General features: G+C 36.2%; 1 protein-coding gene across 1 annotated transcript; it reads right to left on the bottom strand.

Moving 5' to 3' along the window:
• Nucleotides 1–7,032: 7,032 nt before the first annotated feature.
• Nucleotides 7,033–11,918, bottom strand: batf3 (basic leucine zipper transcription factor, ATF-like 3). Its single transcript, XM_061707232.1, has 4 exons — nucleotides 11,419–11,918; nucleotides 10,168–10,269; nucleotides 7,256–7,300; nucleotides 7,033–7,188 (listed from the first exon to the last, which is right to left on the bottom strand). The coding sequence occupies exons 1-4, from the start codon at nucleotides 11,470–11,472 to the stop codon at nucleotides 7,069–7,071; spliced, it is 321 nt and encodes a 106-aa protein (XP_061563216.1). The 5' UTR covers nucleotides 11,473–11,918; the 3' UTR covers nucleotides 7,033–7,068.
• Between the last annotated feature and the right edge of the window lie 3,238 nt (nucleotides 11,919–15,156).

Genomic DNA, 15,156 nt, shown 5'->3' on the forward strand with positions numbered 1-15,156 from the left:
GACGAGCAGCGGAACCAGCAACCCGCTGGTGGACGGGTCAGCGGGGCTTCAAAATGACTCTAGTCCAGAGGTTTTCAACTGGTTTCATCCCAGGAACCACCGTTAAAACCAAGAAGTAACTCGGGGACCAACTGCTTTTGGGGATGTTTGTTTTATTTTGCACCTTGCTTTTAAATAAGAGTATGGGCCTTTATAGGCTATTTATTTGCATCAGTGTATTTTTTTTTATTGTTGGCTTTGTCTCAAACACAACAAAACCCCCTACGGTGACCGAGACCCGAGACCGAGACAAACGCCGCTGCAAATAAAATAAACGCTGCAAATATAAATAAACGCCGCTGCAAATAAAATAAACGCTGCTGCAAATAAAAGAAACGCTGCAAATATAAAGAAACCCCGCTGCAAATAAAATAAAAAAACGACGCAAATAAAAAAGCCACAACGGAAGTGAATTACCGGGGACTGTTTTTGCCGATGCACCGGTGTTGCACATTAAAAATTACACGTAGCGACGTTGAACACTAACCTTTTCACTTATTTTCTCGTTCGTTGTTCTTCTTATTCCTCGCTCTTCTTATTTCTTCCTTTTCACTTAATCCTCTTCGTCTTCTTCTTCTCTCACGTAAAAAACACCGGTGCATCAGCAAAAACAGTCCCCGGTAATTCACTTCCGTTGTGGCTTTTTTATTTGCGTCGTTTTTTTATTTTATTTGCAGCGGGGTTTCTTTATATTTGCAGCGTCTCTTTTATTTGCAGCGTTTCTTTAATTTTCAGCAACAAAACCCATCAAATTAAAAGCATCAAAATATAAAAAACCGAAACAATTTAACAGTCTCATCCAAAAATAAAACACAACAGCAAAACAATGTGTTGGAGAGGGAACAGGAAGAAGCAGAATAACGCTGATTTAGTCCTGTCTCTTCCTCACAATATCATATCATATATGCCATACAAAAATAAAAACATAATTTGCACCTTTTGCTATATATATAAAAAAAAAAAAACAGTCAATGAAAAATGAACAATAGGAAGTTAAGAGGGCTTATAATATTACAAAGTTCACTCTCACTCATTTGACATAATTTGGATTTGTAAATTATTAAAAAGAAAAAAATTGTAAATGGAAAATAAATTGAATCCAAAGAATAAATATATATATTTTTTAATTATTATTGTTTTACATTTACAATTTCACGGACCACTGGCAATACCGCCACGGACCACCAGAGGGCCGCGGACCACCGGTTGGCAATCCCTGCTCTAGTGAGATGGGGAATAATCCAGAAACCCTTTTGTGTTGTTTGTTTTCCTATTTTGCAAAATACGAGTGATGCTGGCGGGAAATGTGCTCGTCACATTAAGATTGTGACACAATTCACTTTCACAACAACTTTGGGCAACCAGGAAGTTTCTTATGAAACGCCTCGGCTCGTCACACAAGTTTATTTGTATAGCACAATTCAACACAAGGTCATTCAAAGTGCTTTACATCAACATTAAAAGCAAGACACAATTAAACAGTAAATAACAAATGAAATGAAATAAAATGATAAGAAAAGAGGTAAAATAATAAAAAGCACCAGAGTACAGCAGGTTCATCTCATTCTTACAATGGAATGAGATGAACCATGGCAATGGCAAGAATTAAGTTTCTATACGGTCAAAACGTACAAAGACCGGGTCAAATACAGAATTACAAAAGTAATCTGTAACAATTCATACGGTGAATTAAACCAATTTGACAATCTACGTCACAATTCCTGCATTCAGGGCTTATCCATCACTAATGTTCACTGATACAAATATTGTGCTTGATCTACTTAAAAAAATTAAGGCAAGATTATTATGTAGATCAAGAAAAGACTAGTCTTTGTATAAACTACTTAATTTTTTGTATGTAAATAATACATTTTGCAAGTACAGTCAACTTAATTGTGTTAATTTTACTTTATTTATCAAAATGAAGTTGACTTTACTTGCAAATGAATTTTGTACATACTAAAAATTAAGTAGTTTATACAAAGACTAGTCTTTCTTGATCTACATAAAAATCTCATGCGAAAGAAGTTAATTTTTAAAAGTAGATCAAGCAAGATATTTTTTACTGTGGTGTTCTACTTAAATACTGCTTGCTAAGGAAAAAATGCACAACTTTTTGTTTTTTGAACAAATGCAGATTAAGTTCAAAACTAGATGTATTCATGTAAAGCAACAAACTTCATTTTTAATTGTTAATATCACAGATTTAAATATGTTATATTTACATGTGCTTAGATTAATTTTTTTCAGTGTAACTTCACGCGGTTTTCAAAAATCACAAGTATTTAATTTAAGAGTACGCTTCAGTAAACAGTACACAATTAAACAGTAAATAACAAATAAGTGGAGGACGGGTCGTTGTTGGAGAACCACGTTCACACCCTCATGTCACTGATTTCAGTCCGTTAACAAAAACAGAAGCTGGTGATTCTCCTACACGTCTCTGCAAAAACAGACTGTTTTATAAAATCAAATAGATAATTTCAGCTAAAATTATCTTTTTTACATTGAAGTGTAACAAGGTAAAGAAGTCAGAAGAAACAACTTTACATATTTATAAAAGACAAGAGTAGTTGTATAAAAGATTGATTGATTTCAGTATTTTTACCGAAACCAAAAGTTCTTCTTTTATTCTTCTGTTTCTTGGAAAACGGTTCAAAGTTGAAGCAGAAGAGGAAGGAAGTATTTCATTTAAGAGTACGCTTCAGTAAACAGTACACAACTAAACAGTAAATAACAAATAAAATGAAATAAGATGATAAGAAAAGAGGTAAAATAATAAAAAGCACAAGTTGTTAAAAAGAAAGGGCAGTAGAGAACAGCAGGTAAGTATTTAATTAAACAGTAATGTTTTTCGGCCTGACTTAAAGCAGCACAATGTAACTTTTCCACCTTAATCTAATATTTCATCATCATCATTGTGATGGTACATCAACTTCCAACAGGTTTAATGACACCTCTGTCATGGTCTGAGGGGTCTGTATCTCCTTCACTGGCACTATGTAACTTTGAGGAGCATGGTAGGAACCCTGCCACACTAAAAAACTACACATTTTTACGGCTTTGACTGCTTTACGGCATACGCCACTTCCCCCTCCTTCCTGATTCGTAGTCGATACAAAGCTGGGCGGGGTGTGGAGCACAGAGCTCAGCAGAAGCTGGTATCATGGCCGAAACAGCGGAAAAACCCAAGAAAATAAAAGTTTTATCGGAGGAGTGTAAAATTGTGCAGGTCTGATCTGCAAAATATAAGGAATGGGCATTCAGTTATTCACAGGTTATAAAGTATTTTTTATTTTGTCAGTAAGTATGTTGGACTACTAATTTATGACGAAGTCCCTCTAAAAAACGTTTGTAGTTTGTGGTGCATTATCTGCTGAAACAGGACGGGGGGCGGGGGTGACTTCACTAATAAAACCAGGTTGAACTTAGTGATTTTCAACATCGTCATATTATATTGTTTAACCAAAAATAGATACATTACCTCTTCACTATCCATCCTGCAAACGACCGCTGAAAACAGAAAAGTAGTTTTGAAAGTCCGTCCCGTCTTCTCTCATCAAAACAAATGCAGCGACGGGGACAGGAGTTTTCCGGCAGTACGCGCTGGTGCTCATGGGAAATGTAGTTCTTTCTGGTAAAGCACTACCACTTTTGTCCAAAGGAGCCGCCAAACTCAACAAAAGCTGAAAGTTACATTGTGCTGATTTAAAGCTGCAGAACCTCAGGTCTACAGGAAGTTTGTTCCAGCGGTGAGGAGTGAAAGTGAGACGGAGGATGAGCGTGCAGGTTGGGACTCCAGTTTGGGAACTGTTGTAAACCACAATATCTGAATCCTGAATCACTGCCGTAACACGACGGCCAAGGCTCGGGCAGGAACCTGCAGGATTCCTGCAGGATTCCTGCAGGACGCAGCGGTTCCTGGGAGCCTCCCGGGGCCACGAGCCCCACAGGCTTTTCAAACTAAATTATACTGAAAAGGAAAGTGTGTGGGAGAGCAGGGTTCGGGGGGTAAAAGTACCTGCAGCTGCACAAACCCTCGTCAGCTTTTCTGAGGAAAAGCTTTTTCAAGCCCTTGTTTTTGTGTTTTCTGCATCGTGTCTGACTTCCTGCTGTCTGTTTCTGAGACCAACGTAGACCAGGTTCCAACCCAAACCCACATGTTTAGGGAACCAAAACCTGGATTAAGTTATACTGTTGACAGTAAAGACTATTTATAGCAGAGTTTTAGTTGTGAAAATGCAAAACGGGACACACTTCCCTGCTTGTAGATGACCTTAGATCAGGCTCAGGCCAAAATAAACAGCCTTACACGAGTCAAACCTGGATAAAGATGTTTATTAGGAGGTAAAAACTAAATAAAACACAGTTTGTGATTGGTTAAACCTTAATTCTACTTCTGAAAGGCAAAAAAAGAGATATTTTCTGTGTTTTAGGGCACTTAAAACCTGATTCTGATCAAAAATAATCAATTAAAACAGCTTAGTTTTCATTTGCATTTAATTTATGATTTAATAAAGTTCATTTTGTCCCAGGCTTTACAATTTATTTTGCTAATTCTTTTTGTCGGAGAAAAAGCATTTAACTTTTCTGTGACTGGATCTCATCATCGGATCTAAGAGCTTCAGATTTGACTTTAGTTTGTTCCATCTGAGTGTAAAGTTCAATTTTATGTGAATGTTTAAAGTCTTATTTCTATTTGAAGCCATGAAGCAAAATAAAAAGATGATTTATAAAGCCTAAATGAGGTACTTTAAAAGGCAAAAACAGCTCTTCTGTTGCAAATTTGGACCTTTTTGCTTCTGTAATGAATTATTTTTATTTTATAGACTATTAGAAAAAAAAAACCCAACACAGGACTTACTTGAAAATTTTTATTTTAGCACATGTTGTCAAGCGGACGTATATACAAATGAGATAGCGCAGTAAAGCTTCAGTTTCAGAATTAAACACATCATTTCATAAAATATGGTTTAATTTAAAGTAACAAGCCTGGACGCCTGCATGGTTATATCTACTGACGGACATTATTCATACGGAAATTGTGGCCAAAAACATTTATGCTTTCATTCTTTAAAAACATAAATTAGAAAATATGATCAATTTCAATATAAACTGTCTCTTGTCCTTGTAAGTTATTAATTCCTCATCAGAGCTGCAAAGGAACAAAGCCCTCCTTTCCCCTGGTGCTTGAAACAGTTTCTTATTTATTGAGATATTAAAGGAGAAATGGGACCAAAGACGTGTTTTTATCGTCTAAAAAATATTTTTTGAAACCGGGAAACAATTTTGCAGGGAAATAAATGCAATAGAGAGCATGATTAGCAATATGATCGGAAGACTTAAAAACGTAAAAAGATGATCAATAAAAGGTACTTTTAAAGGCAAAAACAGCTTTTCTCTTGAAAATTTTGACCTTTTTGTTTCTGTTATGAATTATTTTAGACTATTATACGTTTAAATTTCACAATAAAAGCCCATTGCTTTGTTTTGAGGGATAAAGTTACTCAAACAGCCGTAAAAAGGTCCTAAAATGAAGTAAAAAAAAAACAACCTTTTAGTAAAACCAGCCCCAATCATGACTCCTCTGCCACCTTGCCTGACAGCAGATGTTTAAAATTCAGAATAAAAGCCCAACAAGAGATATTAAAGGAGAAATGGGACCAACCACGTTGTTTTATTGTCTAAAAAACGTTTTTTGAGACCAGGATACAATTTTCGTCCATGCAGGGAAATAAATGCAATAGAGAGCATGATTAGCAATATGATCGGAAGAAGTGTTGATTAAAAAAACACGTTTAGTTGCCATATTGTTTTGTATTCCGACTTGTTTTAATCATTAGTTGTTGATTTTTAACAGACTAGCTTAATTATTATATAATACATTCCCATACTTTTGAATAAATCATTACTTTGATTATATTTAGCGACTTGAGCCGCAGTTTAAACCAGAGTCGCGCTGTAATGCCGCCTGCGGCCGCCAGAAGGCGGCAGAGCGCCGCTGCGTTTGTGGTGGCAGACGGCGCCCTCTAGCGGCGAAGCAACTTTATTATTATTCAGTGCGTTTACATGGGAAGTTTATTCCTCTTTAATTCAGAATTAAAATTAAATCCGATTTAAAATGAGTAAAAATGACCATGTAAACACCTAATTCTGAATGAAAATGTCCATTCCGAATTAAACTTAATTCCGAAGTAAGTGGCTGGTTTATTCCGATTTTAAATCCGAATAGAATAATTCCGCGATCATGTATACACTCATTCCTCTTTAAATGAATTCCGGTCTTTCTTTCTGCTCGTTCCCTCGCCCGTCTGTCTCCATGACGCTTATATTCCACTGGGCTGGTTTTCCAAACAAAGTTTCAGGATGGCAGCACGCAGTAAACGCTGGTCAAGAGCAGAGACCATTTATTTAATAAATAGAAATAATTAAAAGAACAGATGGAAACGTAAAAATGGTGACAAGTAGATTTTCACTTGAAATAAGTAGAAAAATCTGCCAGTGGAACAAGATTTTTTGCTTGTAATGAGAAGATACATTTTTGATAAATTTTTCTACTTATTTCAAGTGAAAATTTACTTGAAACAGGTGGAAATTGTCAGATAACAATTTATTTTTCTGGTAAAGACTCTTGTTTTAAGTGTAATGAGATTTTTTGACTAAAAATGAGACATTTTAACTAGAAATAAGACAAATATTCCTGGTAAGATTTAGAGTTTTTGCAGTGTAAAAACTCAAAGTTTGTTTTTCTTCCGGTAGACGTAACTTCCGGTCCCCCCCCTATCCAATCAGAACCTTCCCAACCCCCAGACCTGTAGAGGAATTGGATAAAGCCGATGAAACGTGTTTTCCATGTAAACCTCAATTCGGAATTACTACTTCCATGTAAACTCGAAGGAAAATAGTTTAATTCTGTTTTATTTAATTGGGAATAATTAATTCCGAATTAAAAAACATCACGTAACCATGGCCGTTGAGTCTTTATCAGCCACCTGTTCCTCTCGTTTTATAATAGATCCATGGTTCCTCTCAGGCGGAGCGTGACGCCATGCCGTCGGGCTGGAGGGAGCAGTGCATGATGGGACAGAACGGCTCGTGGGCTCGCAGGGCTTCGGCCAGGAGATGCTGCTCCTCGGACAGAGAATCCACCTGCAGACGAGAGAAGCTCGGTGTGAACGAACAGTCATCACCCGTACACTCAGGGCGGTGTTAGTACCTCTCTCCTCAGCTTCCTGTTCTTCTGCTCCAGCAGCTCGCAGGCCTGCAGGCAGGAAAACAGGGAGGAAATAATAAATAAATACATTAGGGCTGTCAAACCATTCATTTTTTAATCGCGATTAATTGCATGTTGTCCATAGTTAACTCGCGATTAATCGCATATTAATCGCACATTTATTCACAATTTTTTTGCTGTTCTAAATTACCTTAAGGTATTTTTTAAAAATGTTTTTAATACTGTTAATAACATAAGAAAGGGCAAATATGCTTGATTTATGGCAATGTTTATTCAACTTTCCAGTTTGAATGTAACATTCCTTCATAAATAAAAACACAATGTAGTCCCCAACTTTACAGGACTGTCTCAGAAAATTAGAATATTGTGATAAAGTTTTTTATTTTCTGTAATGCAATTAAAAAAACAAAAATGTCATACATTCTGGATTCATTACAAATCAACTGAAATATTGCAAGCCTTTTATTATTTTAATATTGCTGATTATGGCTTACAGTTTAAGATTAAGATTCCCAGAATATTCTAATTTTTTGAGATAGGATATTTGAGTTTTCTTAAACTGTAAGCCATGATCAGCAATATTTAAATAATAAAAGGCTTGCAATATTTCAGTTGATTTGTAATGAATCCAGAATGTATGACATTTTTGTTTTTTTTTTTAAATTGCATTACAGAAAATAAAGAACTTTATCACAATATTCTAATTTTCTGAGACAGTCCTGTAAATTTGTAAAGACTAACTTAAGATTCCTTGTTTTTTTAAGCAGCTCAATGTAAAACAATGAACCATATGCATCACAAACATTGTACAATAAGTACATTGGTCAGTTAAATCTTCCATGTAATTATGTCTAACCTCATATGGAGGAAAATAAAAGGCTCAAAAATTATCCCCTTCTCCTAAGTGGGATTTTTTTTTATCCTGCGCGTTAATCGTGCGTTTTAAAAAATTGTCGGCGTTAAGAGGATGTTAAGTTAACGCGTTATTAACGCCTTAACTTTGACAGCCCTAAAATAAATACATCTCCCAGCAGTCCCCCGTCTTTACGCCCAAATATCAGACACATTGGGGTCTAATCCGGGCGACATCGCTCTTTTATGGGTCAGTTAAGAGCTACGTGGGCCACATGTGGTTTAACCTCAGCGCTTCGGCCGGAGCTACAAACACAAGTAATGTTAAATCTGCCAGAACAGGAAGTGGGTGAAGCCACAGAGGAAGCGTGACACCACGACTTCAGCACGTCGCTCCGGCGCTGGAGACTCTGATGTCGCCGTCGGCCATTTACACACAACTGGGTCGGTGCATCATCGGCCTTCACGGGAAAGAGCTGCATCGCTTTGTTTTGAGGGATAAAGTTACTCAAACGGCTGAAAAAGATCCTAAAATGAAGTAAAAACAACCTTTGAGTAAAATAAGCCCCAATCATGACTCCTCTGCCACCGTGCCCTGATGGCTGAGGTTTAAATTTCAGAATAAAAGCCCAACAAGACGACCCCCATTGATCAGAAATAAGCTTCTAGTACTAGAAAACTGCCTGTTGAGTTTTATGTGAATGTTTAAAAAGTCTTATTTCTACTTGAAGCCATGAAGCAACGTAAAAAGATGATAAATAAAGTCTAAATGAGGTACTTTTAAAAGGGAAAAAAAACAGCTTTTCTCTTGAAAATTTTGATCTTTTTGTTTCTGTCATGAATTATTTTAGACTATTATACCTTTACATTTCAGAATAAAAGCCCATTGTTTTGTTTTGTTTTGAGGGATAAAGTTACTCAAAGGGCCGTAAAAAGGTCCTAAAATGAAGTAAAAAAACAACTTTTAGTAAAATAAGCCCCAATCATGACTCCTCTGCCACCGTGCCTGACAGCAGATGCTTAAATTTCAGAATAAAAGCCCAACAAGACGACCCCCGTTGATCAGAAATAAGCTTCTAGTATTAGAAAACTGCCTGGCAGCTGCAATTTAATTGCTAATTCTTTTTGTTGGAGAAAAAGCATTTAACTTTTCTGTGACTGGATCTCATCGGGTCTCCGCTCTGCTCCAGATTTGACTTTAGTTTGTTGTTGTGTAAAGTTGAATTTTATGTGAATGTTTAAAAAGTCTTATTTCTACTTGAAGCCATGAAGCAACGTAAAAAGATGATTAATAAAGTCTAAATGAGGTACTTTTAAAAGGCAAAAACAGCTTTTCTCTTGAAAATTTGGACCTTTTTGTTTCTGTCATGAATCACAGGACTGTCTCAGAAAATTAGAATATTGTGATAAAGTTCTTTATTTTCTGTAATGCAATTAAAAAAAAACAAAAATGTCATACATTCTGGATTCATTACAAATCAACTGAAATATTGCAAGCCTTTTATTATTTTAATATAGCTGATTATGAGTTTGAGTTTTCTTAAGCTGTAATCCATAATCAGCAATATTAAAATGATAAAAGGCTTGCAATATTTCAGTTGATTTGTAATGAATCCAGAATGTATGACATTTTTGTTTTTGTAATTCCATTACAGAAAATCACAATATTCAAATTTTCTGAGACAGTCCTGTATTTTAGACTATTATACGTTTTAATTTCAGAATAAAAGCCCATCCCTTTGTTTTGAGGGATAAAGTTACTCAAACGGCCGTAAAAAGGTCCTAAAATCAAGTAAAAACGATCTTTTAGTAAATTAAGCCCCAATCATGACTCCTCCGCCACTGTGCCTGACAGCAGATGTTTAAATTTCAGAATAAAAGCCCAACAACGCGACCCCGGTTGATCGTCATGAGCGTTTCTCCTCCGTGACATCACGACTCAGCGGTTCTGAGGAGGTTGGTCCACCAGGATCCAGGTGACCAGAGTCCTGGGCTTTTTTCCCATCATGCAGCGGGAGTCCTGGGGGCGGAACCGGACTCACCTGGTGCAGCAGGTCGGCCCGTTGGGTCTGTCTCCTGCGGCTCTTCTGGGCGGCGGCTCGGTTCTTCTCCCTCTTCAGCGTCCGGCCTTCGTCCGTGGAGCTCTGACAGAAACGAGATCGTCACCTCAGACTTAACTCAGACCGACACGCAGTACTGGAGTTGAGGGGGGATGAGGGGGACGGCATCCCCCCCCTGAAATAAAAATGGTCCAAATCATCCCCCCTGTAAAACTGCCATCCCTCCTTTCCATCCCTTATGTCATTTCATCAATGAATGTGGTTTTACTGCTATTTCAACATTTAGAGTCATCACCAGAAAAATAACACCAGAAAAATAACTTATTTGACAATTTTCACCTGTTTCAAGTAAATTTTCACTTGAAATAAGTAGAAAAATCTGCCAGTGGGACAAGATTTATCTTCTTATTACAAGCAAAAAAAATCTTGTTCCACTGGCAGATTTTTCTACTTATTTCAAGTGAAAATCTACTTGAAACAGGTTGTTTTTTTGAGTTTTTGAGTCTTGTTTCCTTCTGTATGTGTTTACGATACACTACAAAAACTCAAAATCTTAAGAATATTTGTCTTATTTCTAGTTAAAATGTCAAATTTTTAGTCAAAAAATCTCATTACACTTAAGAGTCATCACCAGAAAAATAACTTTTGACAATTTTCACCTGTTTCAAGTAAATTTTCACTTGAAATAAGTAGAAAAATCTGCCAGTGGAACAAGATTTATCTTCTCATTACAAGCAAAACATCTTGTTCCACTGGCAGATTTTTCTACTTATTTTAAGTGAAAATCTACTTGAAACAGGTGAAAATTGTTGTTTTTTCCAGTGATGAGTCTTGTTTTAAGTGTAATGAGATTTTTTTTTTTTACTAAAATGAGACATTTTAACTAGAAATAAGACAAATATTCTTGTTAAGATTGTGAGTTTTTGCAGTGATCCATTTTACTTATCCTGTGAAGGACAGAGTCATATTGATAAGTTCAGAAAAGTGTTTTTTATTGTTGTGTTTTGATGTATTTGATGTAAGCCCAGTGGATATTTAAAGCTTACAGAAGGCTGCATTTAACTGCTGCTATGTCATTCCTGCAGTATTTCTGCAGGTGTTTTGGTCACTGCTATTATTTGTAATATATTATATTATTTGTAATCAGCACAAATTATCTGTCCCCATATGATAAAATCCACCATCCCCCCTGATTTTTTTTTACAACTCGAGAACTGCAGAGACCCGACTCACCTCCCATCTCCCACGCAGCTGCCGGTCTGGGCGTGACGAGTCTCCGTCCGACATGATGCTGGCGCTGCGGCGCCGCGGACGGACTGGGCACCGAGCGCCGGCCGGCGAGACTCAAACCACCGGCTGAGAAAAAAAAAAAACAAAAACAGGCTGCAGTTTCACATCAGCTTTCGCCTCACCGGCCAATTTCAATGCCTCTTTAACAGAAGCGCAGAGAGGAGTTCGTGGAAGTCACGTGACCCGGAGACCTTCACCCAAACGGGTCATCAGAAGCCCAGATGAAGCAGCATCGCTTTGTTTTGAGGTAAAGTTACTCAAAAGCAGCGTAGAAATGTCCTAAAATCAAGTAAAAACAACCTTTTAGTAAAACCAGCCCCAATCATGACTCCTCCACCACCGTGCCCGATGGTTGACCTTTTAAATTTCAGAATAAAAGCCCAACAAGACGACCCCCGTTGATCAGAAACAAGATTCTAACGTAAAAAGAGACTTTTAAAGAAGTATTAGAAAACTTCCTTAAATAAAAACCAGAACAAGAGACAGAAACTTTATAAGTTTATAGAGAAACATGAACAGAAACAGTTCTACAAAAGGTTCATATTGCATGATTAGCAATATGATCGGAAGACGTAAAAAGATGATTAATAAAGTTTAAATGAGGTACTTTTAAAGGCAAAAACAGCTTTTCTCTTGAAAATTTGGACCTTTTTGTTTCTGTCATGAATTATTTTAGACTATTATACATTTAAATTTCAGAATAAAAGCCCATTGCTTTGTTTTGAGGGATAAAGTTACTCAAACGGCCGTAAAAATGTCCTAAAATCAAGTAAAAACAACCTTTTAGTAAAACCAGCCCCATTCATGACTCCTCCACCACCGTGCCTGATGGATGACCTTCTAAATTTCAGAATAAAAGCCCAACAAGACGACCCCCGTTGATCAGAAACAAGATTCTAACGTAAAAAGAGACTTTTAAAGAAGTATTAGAAAACTTCCAGAAATAAAAACCAGAACAAGAGACAGAAACTTTAAAAGTTTATAAACAAACATGAAGAAAAACGATTCTACAAAAGGTTCTGACGGCCCAGATTAAAGTTGTTTATGAGTTGATTTTTAACTTATTGGATAAAGAAGATGACATATTTTCTTCCAAGATCTTGAGTTAGACTCCTGCAGAGGTTCAGGGTGGCAGGTTTTCACCAGAACCCAAGACAAAGCAGCATCGCTTTGTTTTGAGGGATAAAGTTACTCAAACGCAGCGTAAAAATGTCCTAAAATGAAGTAAAAACAACCTTTTAGTAAAACCAGCCCCAATCATGACTCCTCCACCACCGTGCCTGATGGATGACCTTCTAAATTTCAGAATAAAAGCCCAACAAGACGACCCTCGTTGATCAGAAACAAGATTCTAACGCAGAGGTCGGGAACCCAAAATGTTTTAGAGCCATATTGGACCAAAAACACAAAAAACAAATATATCTGGAGCCGCAAAAAATGAAAAGTCTTGTATCAGCCTTAGAATGAAGGCAACACATGCTGCATGTTTCTATATTAGTTATAACTGGGTAGATTTTTTGTTTTTTATGCACTTCGAGAAAAAAGTCGAAATGTTGAGAAAAAAGTCAAAATGTCTAGAAAAGTAGAAATGTCGAGATTAAAAAAGGAAAAAGGAAGAAAAAAAAGGAAAAAAGAAAAAAAGGAAAAAAGAAAAAAAGGAAAAAAAGAAAAAAAAAGGAAAAAAGGAAAAAAAGGAAAAGAAAAAAAAGGAAAAGAAAAAAGAAGAAAAAAAGGAAAAAAGAAGAAAAAAAGAGAAAGAAAAAAGAGATAGAAAAAGGAAAAAAAGAGAAAGAAAAAGGAAAAAAAAGAGAAAGAAAAGGAGAAAAAAAGAGAAAGAAAAGGAGAAAAAAAGAGAAAGAAAAGGAGAAAAAAAGAGAAAGAAACGGAGAAAAAAAAGAAGAAAAAAATGTCAAACATTTTTGAAAAAGCTCCAGGAGCCACCAGGGCGCTAAAGAGTCGTGGGTTGCTGATCCCTGTTCTAACGTAAAAAGAGACTTTTAAAGAAGTATTAGAAAACTTCCTTTCGCTTTGTTTTGAGGGATAAAGTTACTCAAACGGCCGTAAAAAGGTCCTAAAATGAAGTAAAAACAACCTTTTAGTAAAACCAGCCCAAATCATGACTCCTCCACCACCGTGCCCGATGGTTGACCTTCTAAATTTCAGAATAAAAGCCCAACAAGACGACCTCCGTTGATCAGAAACAAGATTCTAACGCAGGCGTCGGCAACCCAAAATGTTTTAGAGCCATATTGGACCAAAAACACAAAAAACAAATATGTCTGGAGCCGCAAAAAATTAAAAGTCTTGTATCAGCCTTAGAATGAAGACAACACATGCTGCATGTTTCTATATTAGTTATTACTGGGGGGAGATTTTTTGTTTCATTATGCACTTCGAGAAAAAAGTACAATCTCGAGAAAAAAGACGAAATGTCGAGAAAAAAGTTGAAATGTCGAGATTAAAAAGGAAAGAGGAAGAAAAAAAGGGGAAAAAAAGGGAAAAAAAGAAGGAAAAAAATAAGAAAGGAAAAAAAGAGAGAAAAAGGAAAAATAGAGAAAGAAAAAGAAAGAAAGAGGAAAAAAAGAGAAAGAAAAAAGGAAAAAGGGGAAAGAAAAAGGAAAAAAGGAGAAAGAAAAAGGAAAAAAAGAGAGAAAAAGAAAAAAAAGAAAAAGGAAAAAAAGAGAAAGAAAAAGGAAAACAAGAGAGAAAAGGGAAAAAAAAGAGAAAGAAAAGGAGAAAAAAAGAAGAAAAAAAGGTCAAACATTTTCTAAAAAGCTCCAGGAGCCACTAGGGCGGCGCTAAAGAGCCGTGGGTTGCTGATCCCTGTTCTAACGTAAAAAGAGACTTTTATAGAAGTATTAGAAAACTTCCTGAAATAAAAACCAGAACAAGAGACAGAAACTTTACAAGTTTATAAACAAACATGAACAGAAAATGGTTCTACAAAAGGTTCTGACGGCCCAGATTAAAGTTGTTTATGAGTTGATTTTTAACTTATTGGATAAAGAAGATGACATATTTTCTTCCAAGATCTTGAGTTAGACTCCTGCAGATGTTCAGGGCGGCAGGTTTTCATCAGAACCCGAGACAAAGCAGCATTGCTTTGTTTTGAGGGATAAAGTTACTCAAACGGCCGTAAAAATTTCCTAAAATCAAGTAAAAACAACCTTTTAGTAAAACCAGCCCCATTCATGACTCCTCCACCACCGTGCCTGATGGATGACCTTCTAAATTTCAGAATAAAAGCCCAACAAGACGACCCTTGTTGATCAGAAACAAGATTCTAACGCAGCGGTCGGCAACCCAAAATGTTTTAGAGCCATATTGGACCAAAAACACAAAAAACAAATATATCTGGAGCCGCAAAAAATGAAAAGTCTTGTATCAGCCTTAGAATGAAGACAACACATGCTGCATGTTTCTATATTAGTTAGAACTGGGGGAAGATTTTTTGTTTTTTATGCACTTCGAGAAAAAAGTCGAAATGTTGAGAAAAAAGTCAAAATGTCTAGAAAAGTAGAAATGTCGAGATTAAAAAAGGAAAAAGGAAGAAAAAAAAGGAAAAAAGAAAAAAAGGAAAAAAGAAAAAAAGGAAAAAAAGAAAAAAAAAGGAAAAAAGGAAAAAAAGGAAAAGAAAAAAAAGGAAAAGAAAAAAAGAAGAAAAAAAGGAAAAAAGAAGAA

Source organism: Cololabis saira, chromosome 18, assembly GCF_033807715.1.
Source record: "Cololabis saira isolate AMF1-May2022 chromosome 18, fColSai1.1, whole genome shotgun sequence".
NCBI classification, from domain to species: domain Eukaryota; kingdom Metazoa; phylum Chordata; class Actinopteri; order Beloniformes; family Belonidae; genus Cololabis; species Cololabis saira.

What these genes read in the sequence shown, in the direction of transcription:
- batf3 (XM_061707232.1), bottom strand. Translation starts at nt 11,472, where the DNA reads ATGTCGGACGGAGACTCGTCACGCCCAGACCGGCAGCTGCGTGGGAGA. An exon ending in GGGCCGACCTGCTGCACCAG is followed by an intron (nt 7,301 to 10,167) that starts GTGAGTCCGGTT and finishes TCCTGCCTGCAG; the next exon opens with GCCTGCGAGCTGCTGGAGCA. An exon ending in ACAGGAAGCTGAGGAGAGAG is followed by an intron (nt 7,189 to 7,255) that starts GTACTAACACCG and finishes TCTCGTCTGCAG; the next exon opens with GTGGATTCTCTGTCCGAGGA.